At 38.5% G+C, this 21435-nt stretch overlaps 1 protein-coding gene across 1 annotated transcript; it reads left to right on the top strand.

Moving 5' to 3' along the window:
• The first annotated feature begins 604 nt into the window (after positions 1-604).
• GPR160 (G protein-coupled receptor 160) lies at positions 605-21033 on the top strand. The gene is made up of 2 exons (XM_070946059.1): positions 605-674; positions 19901-21033. The coding sequence occupies exon 2, from the start codon at positions 19903-19905 to the stop codon at positions 20962-20964; it is 1062 nt and encodes a 353-aa protein (XP_070802160.1). The 5' UTR covers positions 605-674; positions 19901-19902; the 3' UTR covers positions 20965-21033.
• The last annotated feature ends 402 nt before the right edge of the window (positions 21034-21435 follow it).

The following is a 21435-nucleotide window of genomic DNA, read 5'->3' as shown; positions in this document are numbered from 1 at the left end:
TTTCCAGAGGAAAAATTGCAGACTACAGGAACCATTTGCACTACTCAGCTGACCCTGAGGACACAGATAAACCTCCAAGTGTTTCAAGGACCCTCTATAAGGATGCAAATGACCAGCTGTCTGCAAGGAATATAAATCCTTCCATTCCCCACCGTCCTGTCAGAGATGAAGAAGCTTCTTGGATGAGAAGCGAAATGTCTTCGAAAAAACCCCCAAGAAAGTCCAGTTGCCTCCTGAAAAAAGCACCTTTGGGACAACCACGACCTGGATGACTGAGAATCTCCACAGACGGTTATAGCCATAGCTGCAGCCCGGCTCCTCCCGCCGTAAAGCGAATCAATAAGGGCCTGCGCGGGTAGACGAAAAGGGGCCTGTCTGCTTTTTCCACACTACGACGGGACGGAGCCTTCGCTCGCTCCGTATGTAGCCTTTCGACGAGCCAGTTCTACCCGTCGGAGCCTCGCCCACCGCCGCCCTGGGGAGTGGCCGGTTCGCGCGTGCAAGGTAGGCAAGCGGCGCGTTTTGCGCCGGCTGCGAGCGGGGGAGGAGAGGCGCCGGTGACTTGCTTGGGAACTCCGGGGCTGCACTTCTACGCTACGGGAGAAGCGGATTTCTCTTAGCTCCTGCAAAGCGCCTTTGGCTTTTTTCCGAGCGGCTGCCTGGAGCTATGTAAGGTCTGTGTCGTCGTCCCCCATCCCCCTTATTTCAGGTCTGAGTTAGCAGCGCGCAACAGATAGCGCGGGGAGATGTCCTATTTGTTCCCCGCCTGTTCTGGTTTTTTAAGCGCCTTGTCTTGCCTCCCGACTGAAGTCGGCTTAAGTTCGGGTGAGTGTCCACTTCGTGCGGTTTCATTCGTTGTAAGGCAGGGAGAAATTGATTCGGTTTTTGCAGCCGCCCACCCGACTCAACCAAGGAACTTAAACGGGCGGCTGGGATTCAGCTGGCGGGTTTAGGAAAGAAGTTTTGATCCCCCCCCAACCCCCCTTTCCGGGGTGTTTAATACTTCGCCTTTGGAAAGAGAAAGAGTCTCTGGTGGACGCTTACAGGGTAGTAACGGCGACATCCTGAGAAATCCACGGGCGCCCGAGAGATCCCAAACACAGAAGAAACAACAACAATCGGGAAGGATCCGGTAAACTCCTTCTCCAGTTGCGCTAACACGGCTCTCCTACCACACCTAGGTGTAACTTGACCGCGATATATGACGATCTCACGCCGTCATTGTCCTTGCATTATAATTATTATTAATAATAATAATTATTAATAATAATTTCCCAGGCTGCCGTGTCTTCATCTTATCTGGGAACCCACTCGGTCCAATCCTATTTAGGTTTTCGAAATTAGCCAGGATCCGCTCTGTGCTGCCCCTTAGCTGTGGCCGCCATGATTTAAGAAAGACGGTGGCAGGGTTTATTGAATAGACAAAATATTATTATGGCTTGATTGGCAGTTATGCTTTTTGTCTGATTTGCACTATTTCAGATAAATGATACAGGTCTTCTGTATTTTTTTAAAAAAATACCATTTATGTGTAGAAAATAACGCTGTTGAAAGCAAGGCCAGGATCTTTTATTTTATTTTGCACGAACAATCATTATTGTAAATCATACTAGCTCTGATCTACAAATGAATTGCACTGCTTTCAGATACAAGTTGACCACCTATTGACCATAATTCCATTATAAATAGTGTCGCGCGCACAAAGCGCGTGAATAATTTTGGTTAATAATGGTGTCACCTTTAGTATCACTCTGAAAAAAATCCTGCTTTTCTTATCCAAATAAGACTGTGTTTATACAACACTATGTACTCAATTATAAACCATTCAAACGCATCATAGCGTCCAAATCCAGCTCAGCTCATTAGTTTACAATTCACTGTGTTGTGCAAACCCTTCAAAAATGTGGCTGACTGAATAAACCATGATTTAGGTTAACACAACTACTACTACTATTTCCAATCATAGGTACATATACATATAAAAATACATATAAAATTATAGCGATCACGTCAGTTCAATACATTCCCTCTAATATTAATACTAATTGTGAGGGTGTCCTTTAGTATCTTCCTTGCAGCCATTGCAAATAATGCAACTTGTTGATTCTGTTTGTTTTCATCAGACAACAAAAATTAGATTTTTTTTTCTTCTGAACTAGATTGAGTCAATTGGATTAGCAAGGGCGTAATAAATCTAGCTCAGTTCCTGATAAAGTTTGCAGTGTAAGTAGTGGTATAAATAGTAGTAGGTTAATAGGTGATTATGTCCATAGAGGCAGAGGCGCTGAGAATAGATACAACATCTATCATATCTTAAGAGAAGACTAACATTTCATTCTTCCTTTTTTACTCATTAACATTTACTTCAGTAACATACCGTCACAATTTGTGTTTTCTCTCTTATATGTGTTCTGGCCAGGGGTGAAATCCAAAATTTTTCCCTACCGGTTCTGTGGGCATGGCTTGGTGGGTGTGGCAGGGGAAGGATGTTGCAAAATCTCCATTCCCACCCCACTCTGGGGCCAGCCAGAGGTGGTATTTGCGGGTTCTTCAAACTACTCAAAATTTCTGCTACTGGTTTTCCAGAACCTGTTAGAACCTGCTGGATTTCACCCCTGATTCTGGCCCAAAATGAAGAGGTTTTATTTCACACAAATACTATTAAAATATGGGAGAATTTCTACTAGAATTATGCAAGTGTTTCCTAATAGATTATCCGTGGCAAGTATTTTAAAAATATTTTAATTTATAGCCCAACCTACATCCTTTTGGAAAGCACTTTCATGTCCTTTTAGCTGTGCATTTAGACTTTGCTTTCAATGCAGGAATTATAATTATTGTATTTTTTAAAAGCTAAAGTTACACTATTTTCAGCACCTGACTTGAAAAAAAATATTTTGGTAAATGTCATCTTCTATAAATGTAACGTTAGGATCTAAACCATGATACGCTCTGTTTAAGGAGAATGAACCCAGTTCACATTCTGGTGTAAGTTCAAGTAATTTTTATGGTGGTGATAACCCTTTCTTCATCATGTTATAATAGTATTTTCCTGGCAAAAAAATACAACCAAACTTTGTTGTGCTATAGTAAGATATTCTTCATGGAGACAATAAAGACAAACATTAAGAAACTGGAAGGTTGGAGTTCACCTTCAGTAAATGAGATTTCTGGTCCAAAGTTTAAAAGGAAATGATGAGAATAAAGCCAATCTTTGTCGAAAGAGAGATCTGGATATTAAGTAAAGGTAAAAGTTCCCCTCGCACATATGTGGTAGTCATTCCCGACTCTAGGGGGTGGTGCTCATCTCTGTTTCAAAGCCAAAGAGCCAGCGCTGTCCGAAGACGTCTCCGTGGTCATGTGACCCGCATAACTAAATGCTGAAAAGCGCACGGAACGCTGTTCCCTTCCCACCAAAGGTGGTCCCTATTTTTCCACTTGCATTTTTACGTGCTTTCGAACTGCTAGGTTGGCAGAAGCTGGGACAAGTAATGGGAGCTCACCCGTTATGTGGCACTAGGGATTCGAACCGCTGAACTGCCGACCTTTTGATCGACAAACTCAGTGTCTTAGCCACTGAGCCACCACGTCCCTCATCTGGGTATTGGAGAACTATTTATACTGAATTATTGTATTGTTTATATCTTAATCCATTAATTTCCTTCAGTCAAAATTGCATTGCTCAACACATATACACACACACACATACATATACATCATGATTTAATGAACTTGTCCTGCTTCTTTCCTTCTCATTTCCTTTCTAACCCTAATACAGGTAGTCCTCGACTTGCGACCACAACTGAGCTCAACATTTCTGTTAAAGTGAGACATTTGTTAAGAGAGTTTTGCCATATTTTACGACATTTTTCTTGCCACAGTTGGTAAGGGAATCACTGCAGATGTTAAATTAGTAATAATAATAATTTAAGTGAACTGACTTTGCTTGTCAGAAGGTTGCAAAATGTGGTCATATGGCCCTGGGACACTGCAACAGTCACAAATATGAGTCAGTTGCCAAGTTCTGAATTTGGATCAGGTGACCATGAGAATGCTGCAATAGTTGTAAGTGTGAAAAAAGGTCATAAGTCACTCCTTTCATTTTTTTCAGTGCCGTTGTAACTTCGAACTTCGAAGTTCGAACACCTGACTGAGGATGCTGCAACAATTATAAATATAAAAAATAGTCATAAGTCATTTTTTTCAGTGCTGTTGAATGGTCACTAAACGGTCATTGTTGTAAATCAAGGACTATCTGTATAGGCCAATTTTGAAGATGCAGTTTGCATAGCCCAATTTATTGCAACACATTTTTAATAGTAGGTAAATATGCATTCGTTCCTTTATTAGAAAGGAGAGATCCACTGTGATGGAAAAATCACTTGTTACCTAGATAACAAATACAAATCGCTAAACAGTGTTAGCAACAGTGGTAGTTGTAATTGTTTGCTGTTGGCAATTCACACCTTTTCTTTGTCTGAGCTGGCATTGGATACATCTGGGAATTTCTTTGCCTTACACAATGAGGCGTTGAAAATAATAGACACCTCTTGTTAGCTTTCACAGTTATCTGCACATTACCTGTGCTCACATTTCCTTGCTATGACCCTTTTCTAAACTGCATGTGTTGGGAATTTAAATAGAAGTTCTAAAACGTCAAGGATTTAATAAAAGTTAATTTGAGGAAAGAATACCTGGCTGTTGCTATTTCCCTAGTGGTAGTCTTGCTTTGTTGATTTAAATAAAGTATCTGAATTTGCACAGGTGCCTTGAGCCTGCCTATTTACAATAATATAATATTCCTGAAGATGTAGTCCGCTACAGGTTATGAAGGGTGCCTTAAGAAGTTAAGGGCTAATAGCAGTAATGCGTTTAATACCGCAGCAGCTTCTACAAAAGAAAAAGGAAAAGAAACCAGCAATAAAATAAACCAATGATTTATTTCCTGTTTACCAGTATGGTCAGTTCATTTCCTACATAAATAGCGGATGAAGTTCTTCCTCAATATTGTGAAGTCTCTTGTACATGCACCTGTCTTTTATTTAGCTTTTGAGGAAATGATGTTTTTTAAAATTTTAATTCTGTCAAAAGCAAGGAAGTATGTATTGGAATATAAGAACTGAGAGCTTCAAATTGCAAAGGAAGCTCTTTAAGAACGAGCTTGCGGTTTCTAATTTTTGGTTTATTTTAATTTCTGTTTAACTGTGTGTCTTTACAATCAAGATTAAATTAATCCAGATTTTATTGGCTCATTGTGACATTAGCATGCTCAGAATGTTCTTCAGAGGATTACAAATCACTCTGTCAAACAAGATTTCTAAAATTCAAACTTCAAAATTTGAAAGGGAGGAGAGAGATAGAATGAACTCTTGTGTTATTTGTCTGATTTGGTAGACCACACACATTGTTCGAATTTCTCCTTGGTAGGACGATCAAATTAATTAACTTCTACTATTATGGTCTGACTAGTCTTTAGTAGAAAAAGAGCAATGCAGGGAGTCTTTCAGAGATGGTATTCAGCCGGTTGAACTGGTTTGGGTGAATCTGGGCCAAATTGTTTAATTCGATTTTACTTTGTTTTTAAATTTTGTATCTATGTATTTTTACTGTTTGGCTGTTCACCGCCCTGAGTCCTTTGGGAGTAGGGCGGTATATAAATTAAATAAATAAATAAATAAAAATCGGTAGCGGAAATCGCAGGTGGGCCCGCCCACCTGCCCGGCTCTATGCCGTCCTATTTAGGCACGTTTTTGAGGCCGGGTGCATGTGCAGAAGGCGGGTGTGCGAGCAAAGCACATGCGTGGAAGGTCAAGCACGTGTGGAAGGTAGATGCACACGCAAAGCGGGCACACGCACAAAGCGAGTCTGCGCGTGTGCTGCGAACCAGTGAAACCCAGCGGTGGGTTTCACAACAAAATGTGAAACCCACCGCTGGAATCTTTGATGTGCAACCATGTGTTTAGTGACTGTTTGAAGTTACAATAACACTGAAAAAAGTGACATGATTGTTTTTCATGCTATTGTAGCATTCCCCATGTTTATGTGATCAAAATCTGTATGCTTGGCAACTGGCTCATATGATAGTTGCAGTATCCTGGGGCATGTGATCTTGTATGTGATCTTCTGTCAGGCAAAGTCAATGGAGAAGCCAGATTCACTTAACAACCATGTTGCTAACTTAAGAATTGTAGTGATTCATTTAACAAGAGTGGCAAGAAAGGTGGTAAAATGAGCAAAATGCACTTAACAACTGTTTGACTTAGCAACAGACATATTGAGCCGAGGTGGCGCAGTGGTTAGAGTGCAGTACTGCAGCTACTTCAGCTGACTGCTAATTCAGCAGATCAGCGGATCAAATCTCACCAACTCAAGGTTGACTCAGCCTTCCATCCTTCTGAGGTGGGTAAAATGAGGACCCAGATTGTTGGGGGCAATATGCTATTTAGTATACTGTAGGGTGGATTTGATTTAAATCATGATTTAAATCACTAGTAAAAAGGCTTGATTTAAATCAACTCGATTTAAATCATAATTTTTAAAGAGCAACTGTCATCTCTGCTACTCCTTTGACCCACTGTTGACTCACCGATAGTCCCAGTGTTGCAGAATATACAGCCTCATGCTACATAACTAAGCTCCATTTCATGCTGAATAAACTAAATTATTTATGTATCTTAAATAGAAAACTATCTTACGATAGATTGTTACCCCAAAAGTTTTTTATTAAAATAAATTCGATAAAAATCAAAAAAATCAGATTTTTTTGATTTTTTTTAAAAAATCATTGATTTTTATCCACCCTGGTATACTGTCTTTGGTGTAAGCCGCCCAGAGTCCTCGGGAGAGTGGGCGGCATAGAAATATGACTAATAAAATAAATAAAATTTGGGCTCAACTGTGATCGTAAGTCAAGGGTTACGTGTAGTTAGTTTTTTCCTAAATTGGAGCTACTGCTCTAGAAAGCTGTATAAAAAAAAAATCTAAAAGGGAATTTTTCAAAAATTGCTAGGCAATATTAAAATCTCAATGAGTAAACCAAGGAGGGAAGACTCAGTATGATGTAGTTGTTAAGGCACCAGGCTAGAAACTAGGAGATTGTGAGTTCTTGACTTGCCTTAGGCACAAAGCCAGCTGGGTGACCTTGAGCCAGGCTATTTCTTCGTGAGTCGACATTACTTGCAGAGAATTGTCAGCCAATCTTAATTTGTTTTCCTGTCCAATAGTTACTGCCAAACAATTATTGCCAACGAAGATACCTTATCCCACTGCCTTAGTTTTGCACCCAAAATATATTTAAAAAAAAAACAAAACTGTTCCTTGGTAACAAAATTTTGAGGTAGTGCACTGGTTAGATGGATTGCAAATGTTAATCTGACCTGCTGAAGGTTGACTCAGCCTTCCATCCTTCAGAGGTTGGTAAAATGGGGACCCAGGTTGTTGGGAGCCATAGGCTGACTCTGTAAACTGCTTAGAGAGGGCTGTAAAAGCACTGTAAAGCGGTATGTAAGTCTAAGTTGCTATATTGTTATTGCTATTTCTGTGGTGACAATCCACCAGTTCCGACCTGGGTTTAGAAATTTATTCATCTATGGAGATTCTCAATAATCCAGATCATGGTTGCCCCAAAAGCGCTTTTTCAAGAGCCAACTGGACTTTCTGGTTTTTCTTTGAAGATGTTTCACTTCTCATCCAAGAATCTTCTGAAGAGCTGAAGCTTCTTGGATGAGAAGCAAAACGTCCTCAAAGAAAAAAACAAGGAAGCCCAGTTGCCTCTTGAAAAAAAAAGCACCTTTGGAACAAATTTTGATCACGTGACGGTGGGACTGCTGCAATGGTCATCCGTGGTAAGTCACCTTTTTTTTTAACTGCCGTTGTAATTTTTTTTTCCAAAATCATTTTTATTTTAAAACAAAAAAGAAAAAAAAAGAAAACATACAAACATCATTCATTCAATCAAGTACAGACAGTACATCGGTCGGTTTGCATCCCTAGTGCCCTCTCCTCTCTTCACAATATTACTACATATCCAAAATTTATTCTTATATAAAATATATCAGTTGTATCATCATTTAAAGTATTTCAACATTTACTTATATATCACCATTTTTTATTATCTACCCAATGATAAAATAAGTCCCATATCAAATAATATTGTTTTTCTTCCTGCTCTCTTATTTCAAATATCAATTTACTCATTTCGGCACAGTCCAACATTTTCCTAATAATTTCTTCATCTGTAGGTATCATTTCTTCTTTCCAATTTTTAGCAAATACAATTCTAGCTGCTGTTAGAAGATTCACAATTAAATACTGCAGTTCTTTGTTATATATTTCTGGTAAAATCCCTAATAAAAATATCTCTGGTTTAAAGTCTATGTGTCTCTTGGTCATTTTTTTCAACCACATGTGTATCTTAGTCCAATATCTCCTTGCTTCTGGGCATGTTCACCACATGTAATAGGATCCTGGGGTCTGATGACATTTCCAACACCTCTCTGATTTGTTCTGGAACATTCTGGCGATTCTCGATGAGGATAAATGCCACCTGTAAAACATCTTATACAAATTTTCCTTATATGCTGTAGACATTGTCATTTTATAGTTATGAGAGCACAATTTTTGCCATTTTTCTAAATCAATCCCATAACCAAAATTTTCCCCCCATGCTACCATCGATTCTTTAACTTGTTCTTCTTTCAGTTTTAACTCTAGCAAAAACCCATACAGCTTTTTAATAATATGATCATTAGCTCCCATTAAAATCTTATCCAAATTAGTCAAAGCATTGTAAAACCCTTTTTGCTTACAATCTTCTCGATACCTAGAAAATATTTGCATATATGAAAATCAATCCATCTTAAATCCCTGTTCCTCTAGTTCCTGTTTTAATTTGAGTTCACCCTTTTCATCCAATAGTTCACTATACCTAATAGTTTGTTCCTTTCTAAATATTACGGGATAAGAAAAAGCCTCTGCTGTAGATATCCAAACAGGTATTTTCAAATAATAAAGTTTCTTAACCTTCTCCGAATTCAGCCATAAAGCTTCACGTTTTTGATGTCTTCTGAAATACCCTTGTATTTTTGTTCCTTTGTACCATAAGAAAGCATGCCAACCCTTCAACAAATCATGTCCCTCAAAATTTAATAGTCTAGTATTCCTCAGAGTTATCCATTCTTTCACCCACGTTAAACTTGCAGCTTGATAGTACCATTCAAAATTGGGCAAACCGAAGCCCCCCCTTGATTTAGCATCTTGTAATAGCTTTAACTTTATTCTCGCCTTTTTCCTTTGCCATATATATCTCGTTATCATTTTATCTAAGTCTATAAAAAATTCTTTATCCAACTTGATTGGAATTGTCTGAAATAAATACAGGATTCTAGGCAAGACATTCATCTTAATGGTTGAAATTCTACCAATCAAAGACAATTGTAAATTGCCCCATTTCAACAAATCTTGCCCTATCTGTTGTTTAAGCTTGTTGTAATTGTTTTCTTTCAAAGCACTACATCTTGGTGTTAAATGTATCCCCAAGTATTTCATTTTGTTTGTAATCTGCATTTTCGAAATCTCCATCAACTCTTCTTTCTGTTTTTTCAACATATTTGTAGTCATTACTTTCGTTTTATCCTTGTTAATTTTCAAACCAGCTACTTTTCCAAAATCTCCAATAATTTATATTAGTTTACTTATTGTTCTTAATGATTCTTCAATGATAAAAACCAAATCATCTGCAAAAGCTTGGAGCTTGTATTCTTCCTTTCGAATGTTCATGACCTTTATCTCTTTTTCTCCTCTGACATGTCTATTTAAAACTTCTAATGTCAATATAAACAACAATGGGGATAAAGGACATCCTTGTCTCGTGCCCTTTTCTATTTCAATCGCATCCGTCAGTTCTCCATTTATCATTACTTTTGCCATTTGTTTAGAGTAGATAGTTTCAATGGCCTGTACAAATTTCCTCCCAAAGCCCATTCTTTCCATTTGAAGGGTCATAAACTGCCAGTTAAAGTCAAAGGCTTTTTGCGCATCTAGAAAAACCAAAGCCATCTGCTTTTCAGGGTGTGCTTCATAATACTCTAAAGTGTCCAAGATTATTCTTATGTTGTCCCTAATTTGTCTTTTTGGAAGAAATCCATTTCGATCTGAATGTATGAAATTATTTAAGTATCTCTTAAATATCTCTGCCAATATTGAAGCAAAAATTTTGTAGTCCGAATTTAACAAGGATATAGGTCTATAGTTTTTGATTTGTTGTGGGTCTGTATCTTCTTTATGAATCAAAGTAATATATGCCTCTGTCCAAGATTTGGGTATTTCCTTCTTTATCATCACTTCATTCACCACCTCCAGTAATGGGATAGTCAAGGTTCTTGTAATGTCTTATAATATTCAGCTGGTAGGCCATCAGGCCCTGGTGCTTTGCCATTTTTTTGTTTCTTAATTGCTTCTATTAACGCCATCATCGTTATGTTTCTTTCCAACATCTCCTCAATATCTTTACTAATCTGAGGTAACTTTGCATCTTTTAAGTACTTCCTCCTTCTCTATTGTCTTTCTTTTATAAAGTTTTCTGTAAAACTCATGTATAATCTTTCCCATCTCTTTATGTCCAAATTTGCTTTCCCCTTGTTCATCAATAAGGTGTGTTATGTTCCTCAATTCTCTTTCCCTTTTCAATTTATATGCTAGCCATCTGTCTGGTTTATTCGCATTTTCAAAATAATTTTGTTTAGCACTTCTTATCTTCTGAGTCAGTTCTTCCTTCTCCAATAGATCCATTTTATGTTTTACTGTATTCATTTTAATTTTGACAGTCTTCTTATGTGGATCATTCTGAAGTTCCTTCACAAGTCTTTTATAATTGTCAGTCAGTGTTAATCTTTTTTTTACATTCTTTTTTCTTGTATAATCTATAATTAATCCTCTAGCAAATGCCTTCATTGTATCCCAGCGGATTTGTATAGATGTCTCATCTTTTTTGTTTTCCTTAAAGAAGGAAAACTCTTTCCATCTTGTTGTCCTTAAAGAAGGAAACTCTTTCCATCTTCTGCACAAACTCTTGCTCTTTTAATATTGTATTATTTGAAGTCCATCTAGCTCTTCTTTTTTGTCCTTTCCAAATTATCATCACCAGGTTATGATCCACCCATAAATTTCTATTTCCACATGTTTTATATTCAACAACAATTCCATTGTTGACCATATCATGTCTAACCTGGACCGTGATAAATGTCTGTCTGAATAAAATATATATTGTTTCTTTTCTTTATTTCTTTCTCTCCATATATCTTTCATATTCATTTCCTCCATCATCTTAAAAAAGGACTTTGGCAATATTTTCCTACTGTGCTTTGTTACTTTATTCGTTTTGTAGTCCCAATTTTCCTCCACAATTCCATTAAAATCTCCCATCATGCATATGTTATCATAATCCATTTCAGTTACTTTATTGTGTAGTCTTCTATAAAAGTCACTTTGGTTTTCATTGGGAGCATAAATTGCTATTAAAAGAATTTTTCTGTTATTATCAAGTATTTCCATCATTAAAATTCTTCCGTCCAAATCTGACTATTTACATTCCGCCAAAATTGTTTTTTTTAATATATATTACTCTTTTTTTGTTTTGGGCTAGTGATGAAAAAATCTTCCCCAATTTTGGTTGTGTCAATAGGTATTCATGCTGTTTTTTAACATGTACTACTTGTAGACATATCAGCTTCTAATTTCTCTAATTTGTGAAATACTGTCTGTCTTTTGGTGGCCGAATTGAGTCTGTTTATATTTATTGAGATTAATTTCCTCTCTTCCATCTTCATACTTTATATATAGGTTTTATTGCTCTAGTCGATCTATCTCACATTGTTCTCTTGGTTCAGTGTTTCCACCAACGGCTCCTTCAGTCGATTCAAGGAATATCAATCCTTCCTCAGTAAGTTTTAATGGGACTGCTGATTGGGGTTCAACTTGGATTTCCGTGTCTTTTCTTTGAAAAAATTAATCACAAAATGCTCTTGCTTTGTCAATTGTATTCAATCTATATCTTTGAAATTGCCATGTAACAACCAGTCCTTCTGGGGTCAGCCATCTAAAGTTAATTTCTTTTTGAATCAAGATTTTGGTCAAGAATTGATATTCTCTTCTCAACTCTCTGATTTTCCTTGGTATCTGTCTCAAGACCACAACTTCTTTTTCTTTATATTTCAAGGTTTTATCCCTTGCTGCTTGTAAGATTTGCGTTCTGATCAATTTTTTAGTAAATCTTATGTGTATCTCTCTTGACAGTTTATTGCGTATAGAGTATTTGGTGTAAACTCAATAAATCTCGTCAACCCCCTCCAACAACTTCTCTGGGGATTTCTAGAGCTTCAGCCAGCAATCCAATCATCACATCTGCCAGGTTTTCTCCTTTCTTTTCTTGCACATTTTGAAATCTTAGATAAAATTCAGCTTTATCCATTTCCCAGCTGACTATCCTGCCGGCTTCAAGTTCAACCTCCCCCAGTCTATACTCAATTTCTTTCATTTTCTTTTCCTTTTGATCTTCTTTCTTCTCTAATTTAGAAAGTCTCTCATCATATTTCACCATTGCTTGTTGGATGTTATCCACTTTTTCATCTGTTTTGAGTAACTGCTGCTCCATCCTTTGCACTTTTTCATCTGTCTTAGATAGTTGATTTTCCACCTTAGATAATTGTTGTTCCATTCTTTGTACTATGCTAGTTGTCATTTGCACATTTTGTAAAATTGCTTGTAGAGACGCTTCTTTGTCTTTGTCTTTGTCTTTCTCTTGTTGTAACATGGTCTGAATGGATCTTTGGCCGCCAGAAGGTGATAGTACAGGCGTAGTTGCAGCTGATCCCACTGTTGTAGCTTTCCTACTCATTTTATAATCCAATCAAACGGAAAAATCCAAGACAAAAATCCAAAAAGAAAAAAAGGAGAGGAGGGGAAAGAGAAGAAGAGAAAAAAAAAAGAAAAAAGAAGGGTAAGGTAAAAATTTATAAAAACTGGAGAGGAAAAAACATAGGAAAAAAATAATAATCCAATATAGTTCTTCAGGTTCTTCCACACCTTAATCCTTTGGGTAAAAAATAGGGAAAGAGAAAAAGAATAAAAAATAATAAAAAACAAAAACTTTAAAAAGTAAGGAAAAAAAAGATTTACAAAAACTTTTAAAAAAAAGAAAAGAAAAAGAAAATCTTCAATCTCTTGAGTTCCTTAGTCCAATACTACTTATATCAAATTTTTCTCAGCAAAAACAAAAAGTAAAAAGAGAGTGTAGGCTTTTTTTTTATAAGATCCAAGAAGTGTACAGAGAGTGACAATGTAATCTGTCCACGATATTAAATGGAAAGTTTGAATAGTAATAAGTGCAGCTTCAAGAGAACAAAATTTTTCTTTGTTATTTCGAGGTTTCTAGTTCATAAATCCAGCTCTGTTTAAACAATACAGAAAATTACAGTTGTAATTTTGAATGGACACTAAATGAATGGTTGTATGCCGAGGACCTCCCTTACTTGAGAAGACAGCCCCAGTCTCTCTCTAAATGGAGAGTTTGCAGTGCAAAAAAAGAACTGGAAAGAGAAACTCCAGCCACAAAACAAGCACCTTATCAATACTGTAGTCTTCAGACAGCAAGAGAAAACTTCAATTCTCGAGAGGCAGAGCTGAGATTTTGGGGAAGGAAAGAGTCCAATTAGGATCTGGAAAGTGCAAGCAGGTCTGAATACAAAACCCATCGCTCGTAGCAGCCCACGTGCAGAGCTCTACAAGCCAACTCCAGAAAGAGGATTCTGTTGATGGGTAGGGAGCGAAGAGAGTAGCCCTTTCACAAGTCTATAGTGAAAAGGCATTTCATGTCCAAATGAACTGAATTGGCTACGAAGCTGGAGACTTGGGGTGGAAAAGGAAAGATTTAAAGGCAAAATAGTTAAAATAATAAAAACGTAGTGCTAATCTAAAAATACATAAAAACAACATAGAGATAGGCTAGCTTAAAGAAGAATAGAGAGAGAATAGTAGTAAAGTATTGCTTATTTTATATATCATATGGCACATACGATATGGCACATTCACATATTTCAGTAAAAAGGAACGGATAAAATGCAAAATGTAGAATATAAAATCTGAAATCTTAATAGGAATATTACAAATGTATAAGTTGCAAATATTCTTTTTTTTATTTGTTGCATCCAGAAAAATATGGTGAAATCTATATTGTATAAAGCTACACTAATGATAGCAGAATAAGATAGGAATTTTGCAAAACACAACAGTTTTGCGTGGAAAAAACAAATTTAAGTCTTTTTGTCCGTGGTCTGTACCATTTTAGAAAAAACCCTAATAATCAGATTGACTCATATCTCTGCTTTTATAACTAACCTATCTCCTGTATAGTGTTTTTTTGGGCCAGGAGAATTAAAAAGCCAGAATAGGCCCACCGTAGGTCCGAGAGGACTGTACTCACTATGGATCCAATATGGAAGGGCCAAGAGCCTCGGAGAGGGTCTTGCGAAGTGCTAGCCAGCCGGTCGAAGCACTTCAGTAGCGCAGAATCGTTGGTGTGCTGACAAGCCGCAGGCCGATGATGCGAGGGCCCTGTTGTCTAAGGAGGCCTCAATTAGTCGCTCTGAGGGGAATTTTCGGCCAAGTGCAAGCCAGCCGGCTGATTGTACTAAAAAGGGGAGCACGGAAGTCTCGTCGCTCTAAATATGCTGCCGGGCAATCGATCGTCATCTCCTCAGAGCTCGCGCAGCCGTCAGATAGTATAAGGCCGAAACGCGACGGAGCGAACTCGTGCGCGTGGCCAATGAGTTTGCCAGCCAGCAATCTACCGCAGCGCGGTCTTCAGCGGGGCCAAGAGAGGCTTCCCACGCTGGAAAACGGATCTCAGATAAAAACGCCACAGAAGAGACACTTTAAACTATATCAATCTCTTTGTTTGTGGAAGCGCTGTCCCTAGACACGACTGGTCCGAACTCGACCGAGTCGAAAAACTGACAGCTAGAGTCAGGAGGAGGGACTTCCTTCAATTCTGCAGACCCGGTCCAATCGCAACTCAACCAAGTCTCCACCCATCCTGACTGCCGTGCCCGACTATAGGAGAATTAAAAAGCTTGCTTTAAAAATGTGAAAGTCACCCCGAGTAAAATATAATGATGTAGCTGAGTACATAGGACTAAACACTGATTACAAATATCTGATGATAATTCTTTTTGCACTATTTTTGTGGCAACAAATTAAGCAAACAATGTTTTTTGTGCTTGAACATTGTAGGTAGAGTTTGACTGCAACCCAATCTTTTTAAGCTGAGTCGTAACATTTGAAAGGGTAAGAGTGTGGATCAGAATAGGAACAAAAAAAGAGAGGGTAATAATAGATACACTGATTCCAGAGTAGTAAAATGCAACTGTCTGAGCCATATATGATGTGGACCAGCTCTTTCTATGGATAAAGGCTGCATTATTCCAGAATTAATGTTCATTTCTGCTGACTGCAGAGTCTGTCTGTCTGAATAAATAAGGCTGCATCTATCCAAATAAATGGTTTCTTTCAATATTGGCTGTACTGGTCTATAGAAGGTACATCAAAATGTATTTTAGTTGAACGTGAGTTGTGCACTATCGTGCCACTTAATTAATAGGCCCATCTTTCTTATGGGAGGATTATGATTCAGTTCCAAATAACAGATTTCCAACAATGCAAATTCAGCAACCCGACCTTGACAACGAAAGAAATTGCTTCTTGAATCAGACCACTGTCTAATCCAACACCTCTGCAATAGTTCCTAACTTTGGATGTTTGCAAATCATACTGGTTCAGAATATGGACAATCTGTGGGACTACACTGGCTGATAAGTCTTGATCAATATTTCATTCTTCAACATGGTGACTAATTTAGTAGACCAGCGAAATACTGTGGACATAATATATTTAGACTTCAGCAAGGCATTCGACAAAGTAGACCACAATCTACTTCTTGGTAACCTTGAAAAAAGTGGGATAGATACTATCACCATCAGATGGATTCGTAACTGGCTGACAATCCGTACCCGAGTAGTCTTTAATGGGTCTACGTCTACATGGAAGAAAGTAAGCAGTGGGGTACCACAAGATTCCGTCTTAGGCCCAGTACTCTTCAATATCTTCATAAACAACTTAGATGAGGGAATAGAAGGGGAACTTATCAATTTGCAGATGATACTAAGCTGGCAGGAATAGCTAACACCTTAGAAGATAGGCTCAAGATCCAGATGGACCTTGACAGACTTGAACACTGGGCCCTAACAAAATGGGCCCATTTCTAACAAAATGAAATTCAATGTAGAGAAATGTAAAGTCTTACACTTAGACAAGAAAACCAAAAGTACACATAGATTGGGTGAAACCAGGCTCAATAATAGTAACTGTGAGAGGGATCTTGGAGTCAGTGGACAAGCAGCCAACAGTGTGCAGCGGTAGCCAAAAAAGCCTATGCAATCCTAAACTGCATTACCAGAGGGATACAATCAAGATCAAGTGAGGTCCTAACATCACTCTATAAAGCCTTAGTAAGACCACACCTAGAATATTGCATCCAGTTTTGATCACCACACTATAAAAAGATGTTGAGACTCTAGAAAAAGTGCAGAGGAGAATAACCAGGATGATTAGAGGAGTAGAAAGTAAAACATACTATTAATGGTTGCAGGAATTGGGCATGGCTAGTCTAGTGAAGAGGACTGGAGTGACATGATATCAGTCTTCCATTATTTAAGGGGCTGCCACAGAAAGGAAGGTGTCAAGCTATTTTCCAAGGCACTTGAAGGCCAGACAAGGAATAATGGATGGAAACTGAACAAGGAGAGATTCAACCTGGAAATGAGAAATTTTCTGACCGAGCAGTCAACCAATGGAACAGAAGTTGCCTTCAGAAGTTGTGGGAGCTTCATCACTGGAAGCTTTCAGGAAGAGATTGGACTACCATTTGTTGGATGTCATCTTCACCCATTTTTGTTCTTCTCTTTTTTCCCCAAATCCCTCTTTCCTTTTCTCTGTCTGCATCCTGCCTCCATCTCTTGTTTTTTTGTGGTTTTGCTAGAAAGAAGGAGAATGGATGTGCTTGTATGAGAAAGTAATTTATAGAGTGCATGAAAACAATGCTTGGCCGATGCAGATCAGAGATCACCTGTTTATATAAAGAGAGAGCTGTATTTTCCAGGCTATTAATCTTTATTTGGTATTTACAAACTCAAGCTACTATTTTGTTCTGGTTTGCTCTTTTTCTGAGTTTATGTTATGGCAAGTGTATACTTTTTATATTCTTTTCATGCGAGGTATTTTAACTAAAAAGGCATATTATCCACCAGGCAACTATAGGACATCTGCTCTTGTACCTCTACGTTCCCTCTCACTTTTATTTTTTAATTTTTGTTTAAATTCGAGAGGACCATCAAGCATTAGCTTTCAATGACACATTGTTGTTCTGTTGTTCAAGAATGTTCCTGAACTAGGAAACACTCCAGGAAAGGAAAGGAGAGGAGAGGAGAGGAGAGGGGACGGGGAAAGGAAAAGAAAAGAAAGGGATAAAAAGGAAAAGAAAGGAAAAGAAAAATATGCAAATCAGAGCTTTGTTTAAGGAAAATGTTATTTCTGTTTGTTTCTTTTGCACAATGAGTTTTTCTCCCTTCTTGTATGAGTGGGAAATTCTCTCATATTGTTCATCTTCTGTGAAATGAGTTTTTTCTAAAAAAAAAAAAAGTTTTAAAAAGGGATATAATTCGGTGGGATTATTCACACACATCCTAAACCTGCCCCTGTCAGGATTAATCTAAACCCAATATACAATCCAACTTTTAATTACATCTTCTCGAGCTCCTTTTTAAAAGTTTGAATCTTGCCTCTAAACCAAGCTCCCAAAGTTGTGTGCGTATTTACATTCATTTATTTGTCGGTTTCATATTTCATACACTCAGTAAATAAGACCCTGTTCCTTAAATTGGGCTCTAGAGATTAGTTGGCATTGTTATACCACTTTGCCTACTATGTATCAATCTGTCTGCCTCAACTCTGTCTTGGGGTTGGTGGTAGAGTTCCTTGGGCTCATGGTCCTGGAGAACGTCAGTCTGCCTTCCTTAGGCGTGGGGTTGTAGGTGGCTTAACAGAGCCATTATGACAGCCATGGGCCTATCCCAGGTCATCCATCCTCAACACGGAGCAGTGGTCACACGTCTCATTTGATTTTACTGTCAAAAACTGGCAGTGTGATCTGGAATTGGGGGTAGCTCTCTATGGTTCCTATGTATCCATGAGATTCTCTGGCACTGTTCCTGTTGCAGGGAGGTAGGCTGTTTTATTCAGCAACTTTTACTTTTTTACTTTACTTTTATTTGATTTATATACTGTCCTACTCCTGAAGGACTCAGGGCGGTGAACAGCCAACAATAAAATACATATATACAAAATTTAAAAAGCAGAAATAAAATTGAAATAAATAGTTTGGCCCAGACAAATTAAAACCCCAATCAATTTAAAACAAATTTAAACTTTGAGTATTAAAAATATTAAAATTATTAAAATTGTTTAAAAAGAGGGAGAAAGTTAGGCCAGGCTCGCCTGGTGGAATAAAAAGGTCTTTAGAGCGTGGCGGAAGGTGCACAGATCCGGGATCCTCCATATCTCCGGGGGGAGCTCGTTCCAGATAGTAGGTGCCCCCACAGAGAAGGCTCTCCCCCTGGGGGCCACCAGTCGACATTGTTTGGCCAACGGCACCCGGAGGAGCCCCTCTCTATGAGAGCGTACCGGTGGGTGGGAGGCTATTGGTGGTAGTAGGCGGTCCCGCAAGTACCCAGGTCCTGAGCCATGGAGCGCTTTAAAGGTGGTAACCAAAACCTTGAAGCGCACCCGGAAGACCACCGGGAGCCAGTGCAGCTCGCGCAGGAGGGGTGTTACATGGGAGCGCCATGTCGCTCCCATTACCACCCGCACGGCCGCACTCTGCGCCAGTTGGAGCCTCTGGGTGCTCCTCAAGGGGAGCCCCATATAGAGAGCGTTACAATAGTCCAGGCGGGAGGTGACGAGGGCATGAGTGACTGTGCGTAAGGAGTCCCGATCCAGAAAGGAACGCAACTGGCGAATCCGGCGAACCTGATTAAAAAATCCTCCTGATGAATCCAGAAGAGTTCCAGAAATTGCTAGGGTTTGTTTCTGATGGAAACTTCTCCATCCGTACTGCATGCCATTGGGTGGCCTTGTTTAGGGTGATCCGCTGGGTAAGGAGGACTCAAGAGATTTATCTCCATGCTGAAGAATATTCACAGCATCTGTTGAACAAAATACCTCAAATTTGTGCTCAATTAAATGCCAGCATTGATGCACATCCTGCAGAGATGCCTTGGCCACAGTCTTGCCCTGTTATCTGGGAATAGTTTGAACTGTTGACTAAAAATTGGGAGATTAGTCCTGCTTTAGGTACAAAGCCAGCTGGGTGAACCTGGACCAGTCACCTTTTCTCAGCTCTAGGAAGAAGGCAAGGGCGCAAACCACTCCTGAAAAATCTTGACAAAAGAACTGCAGGCACTTGTCAAGGTAATCACCAGGAGTCAAACAAAAAACCCCAAACCTGATACGTTCTATTGTGATCTTGTTTCTATTTATGTTTAATTGCTTTTACTGGTTTATGAACAATATTTTAATTGTTGGCTTTATTATGGTACACATTGCCCAGAGTCACATTTGTAGATAGGTGGCAATATAAGAGATAGAGATAGAGAGAGGGAGAGGGAGAGGGAGAGAGAGAGAGAGAGAGAGAGGGAGAGAGAGAGAGAGGTAAGTATGTAGCTCACTCTTTGGAAAATTTCATCTTATTTTTTCAGAATTTAAGATTAATTAATATCTTTTCTTGATGTTTTAGGAATGAGCTATTGCTTGAAACGGCTGTCATCATTCCCAAAAATCATGGCTGCAGTCATCAATTCATTGTTTTTGAATTTTAAAAATGGTCATATGGTCCTACCTTCTGAAGCGAATGGAACTTTGCTGTTTATCATGCTGGGGAAAGTATCTCTCAATTTGTTTCTATTGCAAGTCAGAAAACACAGTCGTCATCATCAGAGCTTTATGAGCTATTTCTGCATTTCACTAGCTATCTTTGACTTGATACTTCTGGGGATGATGACTCTCATTTTCTGTAATCTGAATATTTTGATTGGGGAGATTAGATTTACTGAGTATCACATCTGTCTTTTGCCTCAGATTACCTCCTTTGTCTATGGGATTTTACATTACCCAGTCTTTTTGATAGCTGGCTTGGATTATTGCTTTACAATAACCCACACTTCCAAATACCAGAACAAATGTTGGAAATCACTGTACACAGTTGCTGTGATACTCACATGGATTTCTGTGCTTGGTTACGTTCTGAATCTTCGGAGCACTTCTTTATGGCTGAACATAAATAATGACAATGATGAGCATCAATGTCCTTTCTACATTAGCAGCCAAACTTATTGGCTCTCACTTGGTATATTGATCATAATATGCTTGGTTCTTGTTTTCTGTTGGTCAGAAATTATAAATATGGTGCAGTCCACTAAGCTTATTTCCTTTGAAAAAGACATTGTTCTGTTATTTCCTTATGAACTTGAGGGCAGCTCCAGAGATCGTTCAAAACATCTTTTGACAAGACTTCTGATCAGCTTTATGGGCACTTGGACGCCATTCGTTATGCTCCAAATGCTCATTGTGTTACTTAATGCAGAGATTCCTGCCCACATTGAGATGAACGTCCCCTGGCTTTGTTTTGTCAACAGCTTTCTTATTGGGGTTGCATGTTGGGTGAGAGGCCAAGACATTGTGTTTCCTGAAGATTCTTGGGATGTGGATCCATTTGTCAGCTGGAAATTTTGCTTTACACCTTTCAACTTTCAAAACACCGATAAAGCTGTAAAGCCGGACAGCGAAATCATAATCTGTTAATGAACTACCATAGGATACTATAGACTGGATTGCAATCAATGGAGAAGGCTGCAAGTTAAGTTTACGAACTACAGGAGAGAAGGAACTTCAAATGAGATATTGGTTCAACATTTTCTCAAGTTCTGCTGCGTGTGTAGGAACATGGCAGTATAAAAGAATACTAGGTTGTTTTCCAAATTGAATTTCCAGTATGGGTTGTTATTTCAAAATAAAGTAATGGAGTCTTTATTGTGTGGCGATTGATTGATGGATTGTGTGCCACGAAGTAGTTTTTGATTCCTACCAACCACAAACAGATTTTCTTCAAGAACCATGTTGCTATAATAATTCAACATTAACCAAGAATGGTAACTCAACAAGTATCAAGTCCTTACTTGAGAATGATTACCTCACAGGGTTGCTATTGTACAAATAAAAATTGAAATCTCCATATAAGCTAGGAAGAAGGTAGGTTGGTAGGTAGGTTTCGGG

The sequence above is a fragment of the Pituophis catenifer genome, unplaced genomic scaffold, assembly GCF_029215685.1.
Source record: "Pituophis catenifer annectens isolate HBS135680 unplaced genomic scaffold, rPitCat1.0.hap2 SCAF_6, whole genome shotgun sequence".
NCBI lineage: Eukaryota > Metazoa > Chordata > Lepidosauria > Squamata > Colubridae > Pituophis > Pituophis catenifer.
The sequence above is the reverse complement of the archived record's forward strand: the minus strand, read 5'-3'. Positions and strand labels throughout refer to the sequence as shown.